Below are 18,361 nucleotides of genomic sequence, written 5' to 3' on the forward strand. Positions count from 1 at the left end.
TGTTTGGCGATATCCGCCTTCATACCTGACCACCAATAGTGTTGACGCAGATTCTGATACATCTTAGTGCTTCCAGGATGAATGCAGAATCGCTACGATGTGCTTCGAGATAAAATTTCTTCTCTAAGCTCTACATCGTCAGTACAACCAATCGTCCTTGGAATCTTAGTGTCCCGTCATCGAAATCTGAAAATCAGCCTTTCTTTTCTGCGTCTTCCCGAAGAATTCTTTGTACATCCGGGTCATCGGTTGAAGTTGTTTAATTCTGACTTGGACATCTGGTTCAATTCTAAGGGTGGCCATAAAACTCGAGAGGTGGCCTACCTCAAATTTGAAAACCAAATCCCGAGCTCTCTCGATTAAGTTCCACTCCTTAATCAGTATATGAGCCACTGAAGACTTTCGACTCAAAGCATCGGCGACCTTGTTCGCCTTTCCTGGGTGATACAAAATGTCACGCGTAGTCTTTTAGCGGTTCCATCCATCTCGCGCCGTCTCATGTTCAACTCCTTTTGAGAGAATAAATACTTGAGACTTTGATGGTCCGTGAAGATTTGAAACTTTTCCCCGCACAAGTAATGTCTCCAAATCTTCAGGGCAAAGATAATTGCGGCGAGCTCTAAGTCATGCGTCGGATAGTTCAATTCATGAGGTCTCAACTGACGGGAGGCGTACGCAACAACCCTACCATGTTGCATCAGCACGCAACCCAACCCCTTAAATGACGCATCACTATAGATTTCGAATCCTCCAGGACCCGATGGAATTGTCAGTACCGGTGCGGTAGTCAGCTTTTCCTTCAGCTCTTGAAAACTACGCTCGCACTTGTCTGTCCATATGAACTTCTCGTCTTTCTTCGTGAGCTTAGTTAGAGGCGATGCTAACGCTGAGAAACCTTCTACAAACCGTCTGTAATAACTCGCCAATCCCGAAAACTTCGATTTCGTCACCGATGTCGGTCTCTGCCAATTGATTACGGCTTCTATCTTGCTCGGGTCGACGGAGATTCCTTCTCCGGAAATCACATGACCTAAGAACGCGACACGAGTCAACCAAAACTCGCATTTGCTAAACTTAGCATACAACTGATGCGTCCTTAAAGTCTGGAGCACTAATCTCAGATGATTCTCATGCTCTTCATCACTTCTCGAATAGACCAAGATATCATCAATGAACACGATCACAAACTGATCTAGATATTCCTTGAATATTCGATTCATCATATCCATGAAGGCAGCTGGAGCATTCGTCAACCCGAATGGCATCACTGTGAACTCATAGTGACCATACCGAGTACGAAATGCTGACTTAGGAATATCCTCTTTCTTAATTCTCAGCTGATGATATCCCGTTCTCAAATCAATCTTCGAGAATATTGATGCTCCTTGTAACTGATCGAACATATCATCAATCCTTGGGAGTGGATACTTATTCTTAATGGTCACTTGGTTGAGTTGTCTATAATCAATGCACAACCGCAATGAACCATCTTTCTTCTTTACAAACAAAACTGGCGCTCCCCAAGGTGATGCGCTAGGACGAATAAATCCTTTGTCTAATAATTCCTGCATCTGTACTTTCAATTCTTTCACCTGTCAATGCCATTCTGTACGGTGCCTTTGAGATCGGCTCTGTCCCCGGTGCTAGTTCAATCACAAATTCAATCTCTCTTTCTAGCGGTAGACCTGGCAATTCCTTTGGGAAAACATCTGGAAATTCTTGAACTACTGGAATGTCTTCCACTTTCAGCTCCTCAACTGTCGTATCTACGACAGTTGCCAGGTAACCTTGACAACCCTCGTCTAACAGACGAGTTGTCTCTTGCGACGAGATTAGGACAATCGAGGGTCCTCCCTGACTTCCTACAAACTCGAAGCTCTCACTTTCTATCGGGTCAAACTGAATCGTTTTACGATAACAGTCCATTTTAGCTCTTTTCTTGGTGAGCCAGTCCATGCCAATTATTAAATCAAAGTCATACATGGCTAGGACTAAAAGATCTATTTTCCCCTCTCGCTCACCAATCACTAACTTGCACCCCAAACAACCCAAAGCAGTAATAACTTTATCTTTCAAGGGTGTAGATATGCACATTGCCGACTCCAATAATATAGGACTGACTCCTATCAACTTAACATACTGTTCAGCAATAAATGAGTGAGTTGCTCCCGGATCAAACAAAGCATAAGCAGGTTGGTCGTTGAGCGAAACCATACCTGTTATCACGTTAGGCGCAGCTTCTGCTTGACCTTGTGTAATTGCATACACAGTGCCTTGAGTTGGAGGTCTCTGCTGTCCTCCTTGCGGCACATTCTGAGGGGCATACCCTCTTATCTGTCCTCTCGGTGGTGGCGGCGGTAACTGTGGTTGTCCTCTCATCCTTTTCGGACAATTCCTGGCCATGTGACCCAGCTGGCCACACTCAAAACAAGTGCCCGGCCTAGATTGGCATGGGGCGGATCCGTGTCGCCTTCCACACCAAAGCGACATACTCCATTCTGGTTAGGCCCAAACTTGCTAATTCCACTCTTTCTATTGGGTGGAATCTGGAATCTTCCTCCAACCATGGGCCTCTTTCCATGTCGTATTGCATCTCTGCTGGAATTAAACCGTGACCCAGATGAGGCGGCTCTCTCATTCTGATCTCTCTCGATCATCTGGGCTCTCTCATAAAGGTCATTGTAAGTTCTCAGGTTCAGGGAAACCAATGTACTTCTTAAGTCTGGCTTGAATCCTTCTCTAAACCTCCTCGCTCGGTTTACTGGATTCGCAATTAATTCAGGAGCATACTGCGAAAGTTCAGCGAACTTCGCCTCATATTGATCGACGTTAGGGAACCCCGGCGAAGACGTTGGAATTCTCGCCATCTTCACCTCTTTGGCGCTTCGAGAAATATTTAACATTAAAAGCTTCTCGAAAGGTGTTCCACTCTGGAACAACGCCTTCTGGGAATATGGTTTCTCTGGTTGTCTTCCACCAAGTATCCGCAACTCCATCCAGCTGGTAAGTTGCAAGTAGTACCTTTTCAGTCTCATTGCACATTAGCAGTGCGAAAGCTTTCTCCAATTTCTTGATCCATGAAGCAGCAGCTTCAGGGTCTCCGATCCCTAACCGAGGCGGATTCAACTTCAGAAATTGTTCTACCAATCGATGAATTGGTCTGCTCCCGACCACTATTCCGGTGGACCTTCACTTGAGCCGCGCGGCAAAGGTGCGGCGGCAGTGCAGCAGCGAATTAAAGCATTGGCGGCAAAGGGCGGCGGCTCCAACAATGGCGAAAAGGCGGCGATCGATCTCGGGCCTGTTGCCCCATTATCTCCCGCATAGCATCTAGAGCCTGGTTTATTCCGACAGTCCCTTGCTCACCCGGGGCTGCTACCCCAGCACCAACAGGAGGTGGTGCTACTCTAGCCTCTACAACCGGTGGAATCATTCCACTCGCGCTAGCCTGTGCTGGCGCTCGACCACGGCCTCCTCGGGTACCGACTCTAGTCGGCGCTCTGCCCCGAGTCACGGCCCTACTGGCCCTCTTTGCAGGAGTCCTCGGCTCCTGATCGCTCATAGTGTCGCTTTAAAGAACTGACACCTACTTCCAATTCAACACTGAATTAGAAGCGGAGCGATTCAAATAACAAACAATTTTAGCACTCAGCTAACACAGACATGCAACAGCATGAATTTAAAGGCCTTTCCTATTAACTATCCCATGGTCAACGCTCCTTATCACTCCAATCTTAACCTGGCTCTGATACCACAAAAAGGGAATGTCACGCCCCGATCCTCGGACTCGCGCACATCCTTCTACTTGGTCGATTTTATAATGCGATATCCCAGGACTATGTATCGCCGACCCTTTATTTTTATTAAGCACATGCGGAAGCAGTTATAAATCCCCAGACAATAAAACAATGGGATAGGAAAGCAGGCCATATTTTTCATATTGAAATTCACAACCACACTTTCATTAACAAAGACCACTCATAGTATATTTACAATACTATTTACAGCATAAAAGTCTCACACCTATCTATACCAAGACAGGGTTCACAAAAGGGATGGGATCTCAATCCACATCCGGGTTATATTCAAGATCCCTCTCTGGATCTTCTTCTCCTTCAAAAGTCTTTCTCCCCTTGAGGTTCCTCTTCCTTAGCTTCTCCTCAGGGTCCTGAAATGGTTATTCAATAACCAATGAGACCACGTCTCAGCGAGTTCTACCCCCTAAGACCCGATTAGTAAGAAAATACGCCTTGAGGGCTGCCTAAGCACATCATGGGTTAGAGGACTTACCTTGGCCTCAGTTTCCTTCCTGCAAGTCAGTTCAAATAATAAATACTGCCAATCATAGCATCCAATCAATCAGATCGACTTAACGATCAATCGACTCAGTCGATTACATGTCATCAAAATATCACATGACATCCCGACTCTTCATTCTTGACTCGAATCACGACCCTATAGGCATAATTTATTTTTAGTGGAATCACGGCCCCACTCGGCAAATTTTCTAGACTTGGTGGCATCACGGCCCCACCTGGCAATTTTCTCAACTTGGTGGCATCACGGCCCCACCGGCAATTTTCTCAACTTGGTGGCATCACGGCCCCACCCGGCAAATGTTCTTAACTTGGTGGCATCACGGCCCCACCGGCAATTTTCTCAACTTGGTGGCATCACGGCCCCACCTCGGCAAATGTTCTTAACTTGGTGGCATCACGGCCCCACTCTCGGCAAATGTGCTTAACTTGGTGGCATCACGGCCCCACACCTGCAATAATTAATCCAACTCACAACCTCACACAGTTACTTTCCCTTCAAGTACCGACATTTTCTAATTTTGGGACAAATTCTCATATTCACCAATTTCACTGAAATTTCACAATCTGATCCTCGAATAAATAAACAGAGAGTACCATTGGAATCAGCACAAAATTTCGGTCGTCGGCTATCCCACCAATTTCCGGAAAATAAATAAATAATTAAATAATTACGGAAAATATTAAATAAATGCAATAAATCCAACTTGGCCCGTTATAGCCTAATTGGAAGCCGATACGAACCCGGAAAATTTCCGAGACTCGTTCCATAAATAACATGGCATGCCTACTTGCTAATGTCTATTTCTAACCACCTAACATGCATCATTAAGTCTCTAATTTAATTGATCTAAACTAATCTAACCACCTAATTGCATTTAATTAAATCTAACCAACCCCTAAACGAATTTAGCAAACTAATAAAGCATTAGTGAGTAAAACTCACTTGATCAAAAGCGGGTATCGGAACACCGCGACGGCGACGCGACGGCGGCCGAAATCGGACTTTCGACGACACCGCGTACTTGGACCGGGCCTTAAGCTTAGCCCAACAAATCTCAGCCCAACTGAGATTTGTTTCTTGCTTTTGGGCCAGACCCAAATTGAATTGGGCCTGCTGAAATTTCTGGGCTGACTTCACTTGGGCTTCAAATTTCTTTGCTGGAATTTGGGCTTGCAATTTCAGTTGATGGGCTGCTGAACTGGGCTGGACTAATTACTTCACTTGGATTGGACTGGGCTTGAAGACTGCAGGAGATGGGCCTCAATAAAATTCTGCTGAATTGGGCCTCAAATTACTGGGCTGCAACTTGAACTGAAGTGGCTGAGCTGCTGGGTGATTGGGCCCAGCTAGACTAAAATTCGCTGGGCTTGAAGACTGAAAATTTGATCCGAGATTGCTGGCTTCGCTGGGCCAACGTGCTGGAGAAGATTGAAGACGGAAGCTGCTCGCGGACGCTGCTTCGTTGGACGCACGAAGCGGTGAGGGGCTTCAGTCAACAAAATGGTTTCGGCGCTTGCTGTGGTCTTCCACGGTTGACCGCGTGAGTTTGATTCGGTGGAGACGCGTGGCTGAAGACGTCTGCACCCGGTGGAGCTTCGGTAGATCGTGGCCTCGCTGGCGGACGGAGGAGTGGCTTCAAACGGTCAACCAACTGCTTCGTTCTTGCAGGTGTTGACCGAGGGATGCTGGAGCTGGACGTCGAGGCCGCATGAAGCAACAGCTGAAGACCACGCGGACAGGGCTGCTTCGGCTTCGCTCGGTGGTCAACAAAATGGGAGAAAACTTGCTGCTGTTGACCGAAGAACCGCGGTGCTTGGACAAGTGGCGCGAACGTGCGGAGAGGGAGTAGCTTCGTGGAACATGGGCCGAAAACACGCTGCTAGAAAAGCGAACGGAAGAAGGCAGCTTTGATGGTCTTCAATGAGCGCTGCAGTTGACCAATCGCACGGCTGAGATGGGCTGAAGACGCGAGGGAAGATGGCTCGGTGACGTGCGGCTTCGATCATGGACGGACGGAAGAAGCAGCAAACGATCGAGGAATTGCAGGCGGTGCCTCTTCGGATGAAAATGAAAGCAAGACAAAAGCAGCAGTAGGAGAGGTCGACGAATGCTGTGAGCACTGGCTGAGGGAGACGTGCGAAGATAGAGAGGAATGGATGAGGAAGAGTTGGGCTCCACTTGCTTGGATATTTAGCAAAATATCTTCCTAAAGCCATTCTTAGCCATGTATTAATACTTGGCGCCTTCAATGCCATCAAAACACCCTTTCTAACACTGGCCAAAGGTGGTCGAAGGTTGTGGTAGGTGGGGGTCGCGAATTTGGGAGAGATGGCTTAACTTCAGACAACCATTCTCTCCAAATTGGGGTCCGATTTTGACGTAGAAAAATCCCAAATGATTTTCTATAATTCCCCGACACACAACGGCTCAACCCGAAAGTCAAATTTCCCATTAATTTAGCCAATCCGAACTTCTCGGCCAAACTTCCACGACGTCCGAACCCAATTTCCGTAAAAATCTCGGGACTTCCGAAAAATCTTCTGAGACCGAATTGACGTTCCTAAAATAGCTTGTGACATCACTGAACTTTCGATTTCTGAAATCTGGCTCAAATCGACGGTTAATTTCACTCCGGCGTGCTTTTAGTGTGACCTAGACTACCGGGTAGTTTTCTAACTTTTTAGGGCAATTGACTCGTGGTCGATTTTCTTCGAGCCACAATGAACCCACTCGACACATTGGCGACTCTCAATTGTCGTGAAAATCTCGAGGGCTCGATTACCAACACAGGTACCAAAACGACGTAAAATCAAATTAGTGCCTGGTCCGACGAGAATTTTCCAATTTAGTGGAGTCACCCACGATCGGCCACACATCTCGCCGAACCAACCTATCTCTCGATCTCAATTCGATCTTTACTGTGCAAGTAATGACCTCTAAAGATGAACACGGTCGGTAAGCCGTTTCCTGGTCGAATTCTCAAGTCTATTGCCTTTAATATTCTTTAATGGCATACCCAGCTAGTCTAGTTATCTCGAGAGTGATCGCCCGGAACAACCCTATGACACGTCAATGAAATGCCCGATTAATTTAATAGAAAACAATACTGAAAATTCTGGATGTCACACTACGTATGCATGAGACGACCAATAAGAGTGGCAAAAGTTTGATCTCAACTTTTATGTCGTGTGAGACTCTTGAGGAAGAGAGTTCCTCAATTTCTTAGTCCTCTCATGACTCTTACTTATTCTCAAGATTTCTATTTAGTGTTTGCTATCTTAGGATGTTGCCAATGGTCATGAGTGATTCGATCTAATGGGACATTTCTAGAAAAGCAAGTGAACCGAAATTGAGAGTTTGAAGGGAAGAGGAAGATCGAATTTGGAGAATCACATTGTAGTTTTGTATTCACCGGTTAACCAATTATGACTGTCTTTGGGACAATCATAATTGTGAATACAATATATATATATATATCATTGTTTAAAAGAGATCAAGAGAGATATAAATGTGATCAATTGATCTAGGGTACTGCATACTAAATCTACTCAGGAGTGTGATGCCCATTATGAGCTGCTATATATTCCTAACAGATGTATGGCAACGAGCTCTCAAAGTATCTTTGGTCGCACGGATTATTCACCGGTATGAATGTTGAAGAGAGGAAAAGAGGATTCTGTTCGCCCATCATGTTAAGTGAGAGTCTATGATGGATTTTTCTCGATAGGGATGAGTAGGGCCTGTCCGCCCATGTTGGTTTTGGACCACCATGTATGCGAGTGGGAGATGATGGATTTATGAGATGGGCTTAAGGCCCGTCCACCCAAGTTGGGCCCAAAAAGCCCGGCCCACGGGAATAAGGCCCGTGGATGGGGGAAGGTATAAAAGGGAGGAGAGAGAGAGAGAAGACACCTTTTTGGCACAATTCCAACGTACGTTCTCTCCCACTCTCCCTCCAAAAAGAAGAAAAACGCTTACGGCGACGTCGTCTTCCCTTCAAGGCAAATTGGCATTCATCGGATTAGAATTTCTTCCTCAATATTCGGCAATTAGTGTTTAATCTATGGCTAACAAGGTACGCTCGAATCCGTGGTGTGCTTTACAATCGGTGATACGTGTTTTCCCGGGCTTCGCTTACGCATTCATTTTAGGGGTTCGATTTAGTGTCGAATCCGGTTTTCGGGATCAGTAATTCCCAACAAGAGGCAACTCTTCATGCATTCTTTAACGTCTTTTTCTTTCTCCTCCCCCGCTCTTGATGGGCTCTAGACATGAAATTGTCGTCAATTTGGTCCGGCAGATAAAGATAAAAAAAAGCATGACATTCTGAACAACTTCCAAACACGATTGTCAATTATGGTTGGAATGATATCATCAAAGTCTTGCACATACACATAGAAGAAAATTGTCAAAAAAAGAAAAAAAGGTCATAAATCTATTGTACTTTTACCAATGGAATCTTAATTTATTTTTACTTTTTGTCAATTGAGTCTATTTAGTCAATTTTGACCAGATATCACTAAGGTGGACATTAGCAATGCCATATAGGATGGTCAATTTTGACTTACATATAAACATATTTAACATTTGAATATACTTCTAACAAATTAAACTTTTCAATATTTCTAACAATTTGAAGAGGGAGGGAGGGAGGGAGGTATTTCGGTCAACTAACTAAAAAATAAGCTTCTTGACCAAAATGAGGGTCAAAATAGGGCCGAAAAAAAAATTGGATGATGGTCCTTAAAAAAATGAAAGCAAGATAGGAGCATCTCTTTTCTTTAACTCTTGTAGTTTGAAGAGGTCAAGAGAGGCAACTCTTCATGCATTCTTTAACATCTTTTTATTTCTCCTGCCCCGTTCTTGATGGGCTCTAGACATGTAATTGTCATCAATTTGGTCCGGCAGATAAAGATAAAAAAAGCATGACATTCTGAACAACTTCCAAACATGATTGTCAATTATGGTTGGAATGATATATCATCAAGGTCTTGCACATACACAAAGAAGAAAATTGTAAAAAAAAAAAAAAAAGTCATAAATCTATTGTACTTTTTTATTTTATCTTTTACTTTTTGTCAATTGTGTCTATCTAGCCAATTTTGACCAGATATCACTAAGGTGGACATTAGCAATGCCATATAGGATGGTCAATTTTGACTTACGTATAAACATATTTAATATTTGAATATACTTCTAACAAATTAAACTTTTCAATGTTTCTAACAATTTGAAGAGGGAGGGAGGGAGGGAGGTATTTCGGTCAATTAACTGAAAAAAAAAAAAAATAAGCTTCTTGACCAAAATGTGGGTGAAAATGGGGCCAGAAAAAAAAATTGGACGGTGGTCCTTAAAAAAATGAAAGCAAGATAGGAGCATCTCTTTTCTTTAACGCTTGTAGTTTGAAGAGGTCAAGAGAGGCAACTCTTCATGCATTCTTTAACGTCTTTTTCTTTCTCCTCCCTCGTTCTTGATGGGCTCTAGACATGTAATTGTCGTCAATTTGGTCCAGCAAATAAAGATAAAAAAAGCATGACATTCTGAACAACTTCCAAACATGATTGTCAATTTATGGTTGGAATGATATCATCAAGATCTTGCACATACACGGAGAAGAAAATTGTCCCAAAAAAAGAAAAAAAGAGTCATAATCTATTGTACTTTTACCAATTGAGTTTTAATTTTTAATTTTTTTTTTGTCAATTGAGTCTATCTGGCCAATTTTGGCCAGATATCACTAAGGTGGACATTAGCAATGCCATATAGGATGGTCAATTTTGACTTACATATAAACATATTTAACATTTGAATATACTTCTAACAAATTAAACTTTTCAATGTTTCTAACAATTTGAAGAGGGAGGGAGGGAGGGAGGGAGGGGGGAGGGAGGTATTTCGATCAGTTAATTGGCTAGATATCACTAAGGTGGACATTAGCAATGCTATATAGGATGGTCAATTTTGACTTACATATAAACATATTTAACATTTGAATATACTTCTAACAAATTAAACTTTTCAATGTTTCTAACAATTTGAAGAGGGAGGGAGGGAGGGAGGGAGGGGAGGGAGGTATTTCGGTCAATTAACTGAAAAAATAAGCTTCTTGACCAAAATGAGGGTGAAAATAGGGCCGAAAAAAAAAATTGGATGGTGGTCATTAAAAAAAAAGAAAGCAAGATAGGAGCATCTCTTTTCTTTAACGCTTGTAGTTTGAAGAGGTCAAGAGAGGCAACTCTTCATGCATTCTTTAACGTCTTTTTCTTTCTCCTCCCTCGTTCTTGATGGGCTCTAGACATGTAATTGCCGTCAATTTGGTCCGGCAGATAAAGATTAAAAAAAACATGACATTCTAAACAACTTCCAAACATGACTGTCAATTTATGGTTGGAATGATATCATCAAGGTCTTGCACATACACGGAGAAGAAAATTGTCAAAAAAAAAATCATAAATTTATTGTACTTTTACCAATTTAGTCTTAAATTTTTTTTTTTTTACTTTTTGTCAATTGAGTCTATCTAGCCAATTTTGGCCAAATATCACTAAGGTGGACATTAGCAATGTCATATGGTCAACGCCGACATAAACAATTTTAATAGTATTTTACTATTTTTTGAATTTTTATGTTTTTTTAAAAAAAATTATTTTATCTTTCTTTTAAAAAATGAAAATTCATCTTCCTTTTGCCGATGGCTAGCTGATCTCACTTGCCACAAGTAAGGCATGGTCAAGTGAGGGTAAGCTTCTACAAGGGCTTCCCTTGCCAAATCTGGCGAAGGTGGCCCTCACCTAGGCGAGGGCAACGTCTGGGCAAAAGTAGTGCCAGCAAGGCTGCCTTGGCTTAGGTGAGGCCAACCCTCACCAAGCCATGCCTGTGATAGGTGAGGCTAGCCTGCCCAGCTGCTGTCCAAAAGAAGAAGAAAAGGAAAAAAAAAAAAAAACTTTCCTGACATCTTCAAACTACAAGCGTGAAAAGCAAGAGATGCTCCTAACTTGCTTTCATTTTCTTTATCATCTTTTCTTTCCCTTTGCCCGTTCTTGATGGGCTCTCGATATGGAATTACCGTCGATTTGGTTCGGCAGATGGAGCCAAAAAAGGATGACGTTTGCAGTAACTTCCAAACATGTCTGTCGGTTCATGGTTGGAATGATGTCACCAAGGTTTGGCACATACAGTAGGAATTCAACCTGGATGGATGCTTTATTATAACATACGTATATACATACATTAAATTAAGGGCACAATCAGATCAGTTGATTGACTAAGAAAGAATATGATTTAAAATGAAGCATTGAAGAAACCACATCGAAGGCAACCACAAAAAAGAAAAAGGCCGATGGTTGTTGATTAGGCGCACAAAATTAGAATATAGTGGGGGCCAAGTTCTAAATTGATCTGCCTTTCTTCCTACCATTCCAACTCTACGGACCCGGCGTGGTGTCCCAGTGATTTTCTCGGATCCGCGGCGGGTCTTGTTCGCGATCGGGAGGGAAGACTTCTCGAGGGCTTCGCTGCAACGATTAGGGTTTCATTGGCAAGTGAAGCGGAAGCCCAGGCAATCTTACACGGGATCTCCTATACGCACGAAGTCAAGTCTTCTCAAGTGCAAGCTGCACGAACTCGAACAGGGAAGTGGATTATTGAAAGTGATAGCTCCTCTGTCGTGGACATGATTATGGGCCGGACGGAAACAGCTTGGAATCTAAAGGAGTTAGTGCAGAGGTGCCGCAATGGGCTCAGTAGAAGCCCAAATATTTTGTTGACCTGTTGTCCACGCCAAATGAACGAAGCAGCGGATTGGATAGCAACAAAACATCGTCAACAGTCCCTACCACGTAATTGGCTAGTTTCCCTTCCTTTTCCACTTTGGAATATTTTATGTGCAGATATTTCCCCATCTGCTCTATGTAAGACTCCTCTTTAATTAAGCAATAGTAAGCTATCTTTTGACCCAAAAAAAAAAAAAACTCTACGGACCCGGCAATAATTCATATATTGTATAAAAATCAAATGGCATGCTAAAGTGATTGTAAAGACCAGGAGTACGTTGACAAACCACACAACTTGTTTGGGAGCGTCTATTTGCTTGTATGTAACTTAACAGTTACTCCCCCATCGCCAAACTTGGAATGTTACAATGATGACGTTAGACAGTTCAACTATATGTTATTTTTATATGGATGAACTACATTATTTAACGAATGACTTGATATAACCATAGTCTAAATTAGTGGGTACTTTTCTATTCTTGAAGATTTCGCTGGTGGCCTCCATCCATGACTTTTTCGTTCAACGTTCATCTATAACCATAAGAAAAAACGAAAGTCGTGCTTGTAATTCGTTCTTGTGATTGTTAGGTCCTGTTCATAATTTTCTATTGAAGAAATAAAATGACTCGTGAGCCACGAACAACACGAAATGGGCCCAGACACTTTGCTTTATTCCCCATTGACTCCGTCAGTACAACGACCGACCCAAGAGCGATGGACATTCATGTTGTTATTCGAAATGGCTTGTACATAAGTGTCCAAGCTACAGAAAGCTCGTGCTGGTTTCATAAATACAAAACTCTAGCTGTTACGAAAGTTACATGCAGAGCGACAATTTCAGCAAACTACTTTTCCAATGTCGCCATTGTCGGATTGCGTAAAGCAAGAATCAAGGAAGATATGCGATGCCCAAGGAATTTTTTCCGTGTCAAGTGAGAACGTAATTCTAAGTGAGAGAGCGGCCAGAGTCACAAGCAAACAAAAATGACACTTGGAATTTATCTGATATATATTGAATCTTCTACATAGAGAGACAAAGTAGGAGACAAACATGAGAGGGCCATCCGCCATACCTCTCTCTCCATGTACTTCCCACATTTGGCTCTGCTTGGCGTGGGGCAACTTTATATCAATCCATTGGTTGTTCACATAAGATGGTCACTCCCGATTTCCATCAAGCTGTTAGTGGAGAATGAGTGGAGCCGCGGCTCTCTATTCCTGCTTCACTTTCCTTGCCATCGTCACCTTCTTCACCGCCAACACCACCTCCATAGACACCATCGCCGTGAACGGATTGATCGCCAGCGACCAGACCCTTGCCTCCGCCAATGACGTCTTCCAGCTCGGGTTCTTCACGCTGGACAACGCCCACTACTACGTGGGCATCTGGTACAAGAACATCCCGGACAGGACGTACGTCTGGGTGGCCAACAGGGACACCCCCGTCGCGAACTCGTCCTCGGCCGTGTTCAAGATTGGGGACAAGGGAAACAACGTGGTCATTCTTGATCAGGCGAACAAGACCATCCTCTGGTCGTCCAACCAAACCAGGGCCAATTCGAGCCCGGTGAACCCTGTCGCGCGGCTCCTAGACAATGGCAATCTCGTCATCAGAGAAGCGGGTGACGAGAGCAACAGCAACTACCTGTGGCAGAGCTTCGATTTTCCCACGGACACCCTATTGTCCGAGATGAAGCTAGGGTGGGACTTGACCCGGGGCCTCAACAGGTTCTTGAATTCTTGGAAGACCCCGCAAGACCCGTCCTCAGGGGATTTCTCTTTCCAAATCGATTACCATGGATACCCGGAAATTTTTCTCTGGGACAAGAGCACGAAGCTATACCGGAGCGGCCCCTGGAACGGGATTCGGTTCAGCGGGGTCCCGGAGATGCAATCCTCCAGCGCCATCGACTTCACCTTTGTCTCCAATCAACAGCAAGTGTACTACTCCTTCGAGCTGAACACCCCGAACATAATCTCGAGGCTGACCATGAACTCGACAGGGACCCTCCAGAGGTTCACTTGGGTCGAGGACAGCAAGTCCTGGAGCATGTTCTGGGAAGCCCCGAAAGACCAGTGTGACCACTTCAGCGAGTGTGGTCCTTACGGGATTTGCGACAACAATGCCTCCCCGGTCTGCAACTGCACCCCGGGGTTCAGCCCCAAGAACCTGCAGGCATGGAACTTGAGAGACGGGTCGGCCGGGTGCGTGAGGAGGACCGACCTGAACTGCTCGAGCGACGGGTTCTTGCTATTCAAGGGGATGAAGCTGCCAGAGAGCAGCAACACGATCGTGGACATGGAGATGAGCCTCGACGATTGTCAGAAGGGCTGCGCCAAGAATTGCTCCTGCACCGGCTACTCGAGCGCGAACATCAGCAACGGCGAGGCAGGCTGCGTGATGTGGTTTGGCGATCTGTTGGACATGAGGCATTATGTCGGGGGCGGGCAGGATTTCTACGTCAAGCTATCTGCTTCTGACATCGGTGAGTCCTTGTGTTCCTTCAATCTCTCCCTTACATTCCCTGTTGTCTTGATTTCCTCCATGTTGCTCGTTGAATCATCGTGATTACTTGATCCTGCGTGGTATGTGATTTTCAGTTTATCCGGTTGAAGGAGATCTCTAAAATGCTCTATATCAAATATAAGGTCTAATTCGTATTGTTCCGAATTTATTTTGATGTATTAGTGGCTTTAGGCGGACTTGTCACTCAAAATAGTTCGAGCAACGGACTCGGAACATTAGCAATAGTCGGCATTGCTGCTGGTGGCAGCGTTCTGTTGTTAGCATTCACTGCCTTCCTCATGTGGAAGAGGAAGACTTCGCTGAATTCACATATAAGAAACACCGAACAGCAAGGTAATTCTAGTGTCTTACTTACCAATAACTTGTATTAAATGAATCGGAGTGCAGTAGAAATTACTATTTTGATGATGATGACTGCTTCTTCGCGTGACCAGGAGCTCGTGAGAGAAGCCAAGGCCAAGATTTTCTGTTAAATGAAGTAGTGAGCTCGAGTAAGAGAGACTATACGGGGGAAAACAAGCCGGAGGTGCTAGAGTTACCATTGTTCGCTTTCAACGCCATTGCTTTGGCAACCAAGAACTTTAGTGACGAAAACAAGCTTGGGCAAGGCGGCTTTGGCTCTGTTTACCAGGTGAGTGCTCCTTTTCCAAAAGACAAATGTGGCTAGATAAATGTCAATGTAGGAAGCATCTCAAGAGCTTCATTTGTTTCTTTGTGTTTCAGGGTAGGATTGAAGAAGGCCCAGTAGTGGCGGTCAAAAGGCTCTCGAAGAATTCCGGGCAGGGAGTGGAAGAATTCAAGAACGAGGTTCAATTGATTGCTCGGCTTCAACACCGAAATCTCGTGCGACTTATCGGCTGCTGTGTCGAGATGGACGAGAAGATCCTAATCTACGAGTACATGGAGCATAAGAGTCTGGATTCGGTTCTATTTAGTACGTTCCTGGAATTACTCTTCTTCATTTTTCATGTTGTCAAAATGGACCGAAAATGTTCAAGTTTCGGTTTCAGGATGGTCACTGACTAGTCTCTACAGGTAAAACCAATAGCTCCATGTTAAATTGGGAGCGGCGGTTTAACATTATTTGCGGGATCGCTCGAGGTCTTCTTTATCTTCATCAGGACTCCAGATTCAGAATCATACACAGGGATCTCAAAGCAAGCAACATCTTGCTCGACGGGGAGTTGAACCCCAAAATCTCGGACTTTGGCATGGCTAGGATTTTTGGCAGAGATCAGGTCGAGGCGAATACGAAGAGAGTTGTTGGCACATAGTAAGTACCATGGAACATTGATTTAACACATTCCAAGATTACATTTCTGAAATTGCACTAATTCCATTTTGCTTAAAACCGCAGTGGGTACATGGCCCCGGAATATGCCATGGATGGACTATTTTCAGAGAAGTCTGATGTGTTCAGCTTTGGCGTGTTGGTCTTGGAGATTATAAGTGGTAAAAAGAACAGGGGATTCTATTATCCGAACGACGAACGGAACCTTCTTGAGCATGTAAGTATGGACAGATGTTCATCCATCGAAAGATGAATAGTTATCTGAAACAGAACTTCATATATATGCCATATGATTGACATTGCTAGTGAAGCGTTTCTTTTTTTTGTCCCGTAACTACATATAACTGAACGTTGTCTTGTTAATTGCAGTCATGGAAGTTTTGGAAAGAAGGTAAGGGCTTGGAGCTACTGGATTCAGCAGTGGGGGATGCATACTCGATGAATGAAGTACTGAGATGCATCCAAGTCGGCCTTTTGTGTGTCCAAGAGCGTGCAAATGATAGGCCAGTCATGTTGTCCGTGGTTTTGATGCTGAGCAGCGAAAACCCAACGATGCCACACCCTAAAATTCCCGGCTTCCGCTTAGGAAGGGCTATAGAGACGGATTCATCATCAAGCAAGCATGACGGGACATGCACTGTGAACCAAGTTACAGTCACAATGCCTGATGCCAGATAAAGATAATTGTCATACCCCCGTCTAATACATTTGTACATCTGAAACTCCAGAGATTTCTATTCATATATATGTTTTCTCAATCCTTCCTTTTGCTCAAATTTTTTTATTTAGTATACTTTGATTTTCAAAAATTTCTTTTGTATTTATTGTTGGGGAGAGAGGAGACGGTTTTGCCAATTTTGGTCCAGACATGAAGTTCATTGGTCTATATGGGCGTGCACGATAAAATTTTCATTTCTCTATTTCTCTGTTCTTCAGAATAGAAATCCATTTGGTAACGCAATTTGATTTTTCTATTTCTGTAATAGATTTTTATTCCAAAAATAAATTTGAAGAATAAATCAGAAACTAAAATTTTTAACTTCTCAATTTCTAAAATAGAATCAATTTCTATTGCAGAAATTTTATCATGTGTCCGAAGAAAAAGTCTTGGACATTGACACGATACAATTCAAAATAGCGACTCTAGCAATGTGATGAAGTTCACAGAAACTAGAGACATTATTTGCAATTGCAACTATAATTCAATGCTGAAGTAATCGATTATACTCAGTCCATCATGATTTCTCGACCAGCTCAGACCAATTTCTTTTCTTTTCTCTTTTTTATTAGGTGAAACTAAGAACTGGATTCTTTTTTTATTAGGTGAAACTGAGAACTGGACGTTGCACAGAATCATACATAAGATATATAGAGCAAGGATCATCTTCTTCATTTGTAGCAATAGACCCTTGTTGCGACTTACCCTCGGGGGAGAGAATAGATTTAAGGGTATTAGCTAAAGAAAAGGCTTAAAGCCTATGATTAGGTGCGAGCTCTCCCAAGCGTGACATTGGGATATTTTTTTTAGGAATTTTGCATAAATGGAGTCGCAATTGGGATATTTTTTTAGAAATTTTACATAAATGGAGTCGCCACTAGCCTATTGGGGTCAGTTAAGGTTAGAAACTAAGTGTACCTCAATTCAATATATGGTCGAGAACTTGATTACACTAATTGACTAATTAGTGGTCTTTCAGTACTAATCTTGTTCATTTTAACAAAATGATTTTTTGCAAGCATTTTGGATTGATTTTATACTTATCCAATAACATGTGAGATGATCATGCAAGTGCGCAATCATTAAACTAACAATGATAGCTATCAATTATTAAAGTAACAATCATAGCTATCAAGATTCTAATTGCAACAAAATTAAACACGTGCAATTCAATGTAATTAAATATGCAAACTAAACAAGCAATATAACCAATATGTGAGCAAATAAATGAAAAATTACACTAAAAAGACAATACATAACAATTTCTAACCAAGCCCTACATTTTTTTATTAAAAAAATTAAATTTTTAATAAAATAATAATTAATTTTTTACATTTTTTATTGAAAAAAAAATTAATTAGTTTTTTGGTGAACCGGGTCCGATCCGATCCAACTAGGGGTGTGCAAAATACCCGGGAACCGCCCGGACTGCCCGGAACCGGACCGGAACCGCCCGAAACCGGCAGTTCTTGAGGGAACCGGTCTGGTTCCCGGTTCCAATTTATGGGAACCGGTGGGTACCGATCCGGTTCCCGGTTCCATGGGCGGATCCGTCCACCCGCCCACCCGGACCGGACCGAAACCTTTTTAATATTAAAAAGAAAATTACTAAAAGAAATCCTAGATCTCATCTCACTCCCTTCATCTTCGGCTCCTAATCCTATCACCATTTCGTTGTGTTTACTTCTCCCGCCGTCCGCATCTCCACGTACTTAAATTTGGTTTTTCTTTAT

The 18,361-nt window shown here is 43.2% G+C and overlaps 1 protein-coding gene across 2 annotated transcripts; it reads left to right on the forward strand.

Moving 5' to 3' along the window:
* The first annotated feature begins 13,238 nt into the window (after positions 1-13,238).
* Positions 13,239-16,765, forward strand: LOC104442776 (receptor-like serine/threonine-protein kinase SD1-8). 2 transcript variants are annotated; one of them, XM_039311355.1, is made up of 7 exons: positions 13,239-14,578; positions 14,782-14,952; positions 15,054-15,250; positions 15,343-15,553; positions 15,655-15,892; positions 15,977-16,127; positions 16,280-16,765. In XM_039311355.1, exons 1-7 carry the CDS (start codon positions 13,285-13,287, stop codon positions 16,586-16,588), a joined length of 2,571 nt encoding a protein of 856 aa, XP_039167289.1. In that variant the 5' UTR covers positions 13,239-13,284; the 3' UTR covers positions 16,589-16,765. The 2 variants fall into 2 exon arrangements, with proteins under 2 accessions (XP_039167289.1, XP_039167290.1); XM_039311356.1 differs by having other exon boundaries at positions 14,791-14,952.
* The last annotated feature ends 1,596 nt before the right edge of the window (positions 16,766-18,361 follow it).

Source organism: Eucalyptus grandis, chromosome 4 (assembly GCF_016545825.1).
Source record: "Eucalyptus grandis isolate ANBG69807.140 chromosome 4, ASM1654582v1, whole genome shotgun sequence".
NCBI classification, from domain to species: Eukaryota; Viridiplantae; Streptophyta; class Magnoliopsida; order Myrtales; family Myrtaceae; genus Eucalyptus; species Eucalyptus grandis.